The sequence below is a fragment of the Ipomoea nil genome, unplaced genomic scaffold, assembly GCF_001879475.1.
Source record: "Ipomoea nil cultivar Tokyo-kokei standard unplaced genomic scaffold, Asagao_1.1 scaffold0146, whole genome shotgun sequence".
In the NCBI taxonomy this organism is placed as follows: domain Eukaryota; kingdom Viridiplantae; phylum Streptophyta; class Magnoliopsida; order Solanales; family Convolvulaceae; genus Ipomoea; species Ipomoea nil.
Genome location: NW_017616574.1, coordinates 2,201,461 through 2,204,168, shown reverse-complemented (window position 1 = coordinate 2,204,168; position 2,708 = coordinate 2,201,461). Strand labels below are relative to the sequence as shown.

General features: G+C 48.9%; 1 protein-coding gene across 1 annotated transcript; it reads right to left on the bottom strand.

Annotated features, from left to right (window-relative positions):
- Nucleotides 1-233: 233 nt before the first annotated feature.
- On the bottom strand, nt 234-932 carry LOC109174066. Its single transcript, XM_019323361.1, has one exon. The coding sequence runs from the start codon at nt 930-932 to the stop codon at nt 234-236; it is 699 nt and encodes a 232-aa protein (XP_019178906.1).
- Nucleotides 933-2,708: the final 1,776 nt, after the last annotated feature.

The window sequence follows — 2,708 nt, the reverse complement described above, 5'->3', positions numbered from 1 at the left end:
TCTATTGGGTGCCTAGCTAGTCGGACCTCTAGGTGGCTGGCTCGGGGTCGTACCATGGGATTGCTCCGTCTTCGAATACCAACAAACTGCAACTCTATAACCCGGCCTCCCGCACGGAAAACAAATCACAGGTGATCCTCCACACGTACTCTTAGGGTGATCCTTGCCGCATCTCTGGCAAACCTTACTCCTCTCGCTAGATGGTCCTCCAGCTCCAACTCCTTGTCTCATCACTAGGTTCTTCCTTTCTCCACCTCGATTGTCACTCTGCCTGCAGGGTTAAATCGATGTCCTTTGCTTGACTGGGCGTCCATACCCTCATTCTTCCTCTTCGATCCATGCAAGGCATCTCGATGGAGTTGCTGAATCCTGGAATGACCAGCAGCTTCGTCGTAAGCCTCGGTCAACGTGGCAAACTTTGTTGCAGCGAACAACTTTTGTGCATCAAAATGCAGTCCCCGAACAAACTTTCGAGCCTTACTGACCTCATCCGGTGCCAAAGTTGGAACGAAACGAGACAACGCCACAAAGCGGGCATGATACTCCTGAACTGTCGATCTTCCTTGCTCAAGGTGCAAGAACTCCTCATATTTTGTAGCCTTGACACGCTCCGGGTAGAACCTCTCTCTCATTACTGTCTTGAACATCTCCCAATCAAATCCTTCTTTTTCCTTGATATCTGGTCCTTCCATTACCCACCAGTGGTCAGTTTCTCCTTGAAGGTAGTACACGGCTGACTCTACTCGTTGATCCATCGGGCAGCCTACTACATCGAACAGCTTATGGAACGTGCGGATCCAACTCTCGAGGATCTCCGGGTCCTCTTGGCCCAAGTAACTCAGTGGATTGCGTCCCGTGATCTTTCTAAACACATCCCCGCCAGTGTTGTTCCCATTAAGCACTATGGCTCCTATCGTCTGAGTCAGCTGCATGAGCTGGCGTAGGCTTTCTGTTAGTGTAACACCCCAGATTTTCAAGACATTTAAAACTTATAAATAAAGGTATTACCTCTTTAAATCCCAAAACATAATACAAGTGTACGGGGTGCTATGCCACACCTGAGCTAGAGAACCCAGGTGCACAAGCTAACTAACTAATATCCTCAATAATGTAAATGCATAATATGGCACGCAGGCCGAAAAGGGAACTATCTACTTCTACGTTCTAAGTTCTAGCGCGCTCCAGTGACTTATTCTTCTGTGCCTGAAAGCCAAATATATCTATTCAGCGAGAGATGCTGGTAACCCACTCCAACACGTTGAAATACAATACATATAGAGATATATATAGATATACGAAAACCATTATGAGCATGAAGATATATCCTACGAACTCTAGCTTTTAAAACCGGGAATGACTCAACAGTTAAGGCTAGACACTAGCAGTAGACATGGCAAGTATAAGCATCTCACAATAGATAAAGCAGTTACGACAAGGCATAAACGGTAATCATAATCCCATCATAAACAATCCCCAATATGAAACCCATAGTCACATCCCAAGGCACTCATAGTCACAACTCGTCCATATCACACACATAACGCACATTGTTGGCGCCACGGGACCGATCGCATGCCCATACATGAGGGTCAGCGCATATAGCTCTGACACAGCCCCGCAGCACCATGCCCCGTATCGCAACACGGGGAGGTCGATCGCAACCGACCGATGAACCGCAGCTCATCATAATGTTTGATCGCAACCAAACAGTGGACCGCAGCCCAAGAGAGTGTCATCTGACCGCAGCCAGGATAAAGGACGAACCGCAGCTCGTATAGAAACGTTTGATCGCAACCAAACGGTGGACCGCAGCCCAAGAGAATGTCATCTGACCGCAGCCAGGAATACCAATCTGACCGCAGCCAGCTTCTGAACCGTAGCTCAGGATAACCAATCCGATCGCAACCGAATTGGGGTAGCACACACACATAACACATAGCAAGCACATGCAACCCACGTTACACATTGGGAAGGGGAATAAAGCGTATAACAAACCTATGCGTGATCCATCACATACTAAGGATAGCCCTAAGGGGTTCATACTTCTTTCACCTAGGTCAACGGTATACCAATTCAACTAGCATGCGATAAAACAGACTCATAAACCTACGAACGGTACCCGAAACATCAAACTAGACATAGGCACGACAAACGGGGTCCGTTGGGACACCACGGGGATCGGGGAAACATCAAATGGGGAAGCCGAGGTCCCGGGTGGGGTGAGATTCCAGCGGGTAGCCGGTGGGTGGGGGTCCACCCGCCGGCTGTCACTGTTCCGGGCAGCGGGTGCCCGACGGGCAGCTGCCCTCCCGCCGGCTGCCCGCTGCCGGAGCTACCCGAGATTGCCGCGGGTAGGTGGCGGGTCCCCTACCCCCACCTACCCCCCCCCCCCCCACTGACTCTTTTCATCACTTTTCGCCCCGGGAACCGTTGTGGAACCCGAAACCATGCTTAGACACTTTTCAACGTAATTAACGACAACACATACACAATTAACGGATCAAATACGATAGACGAACGGCACATAACCTAACATGCTTTTCTAATCATAATCAACACCCAAACATGCGATTTCCCACCCGATAATCCAAGAATAAGATCATACGATACAACCTAGGGTTCTAATCACTTTTATATCAACAAGAATACGGTTCGTCTTCTAATTGCAAGATTCGGTAGGAACAACACATAATCATCAAGGATACCAA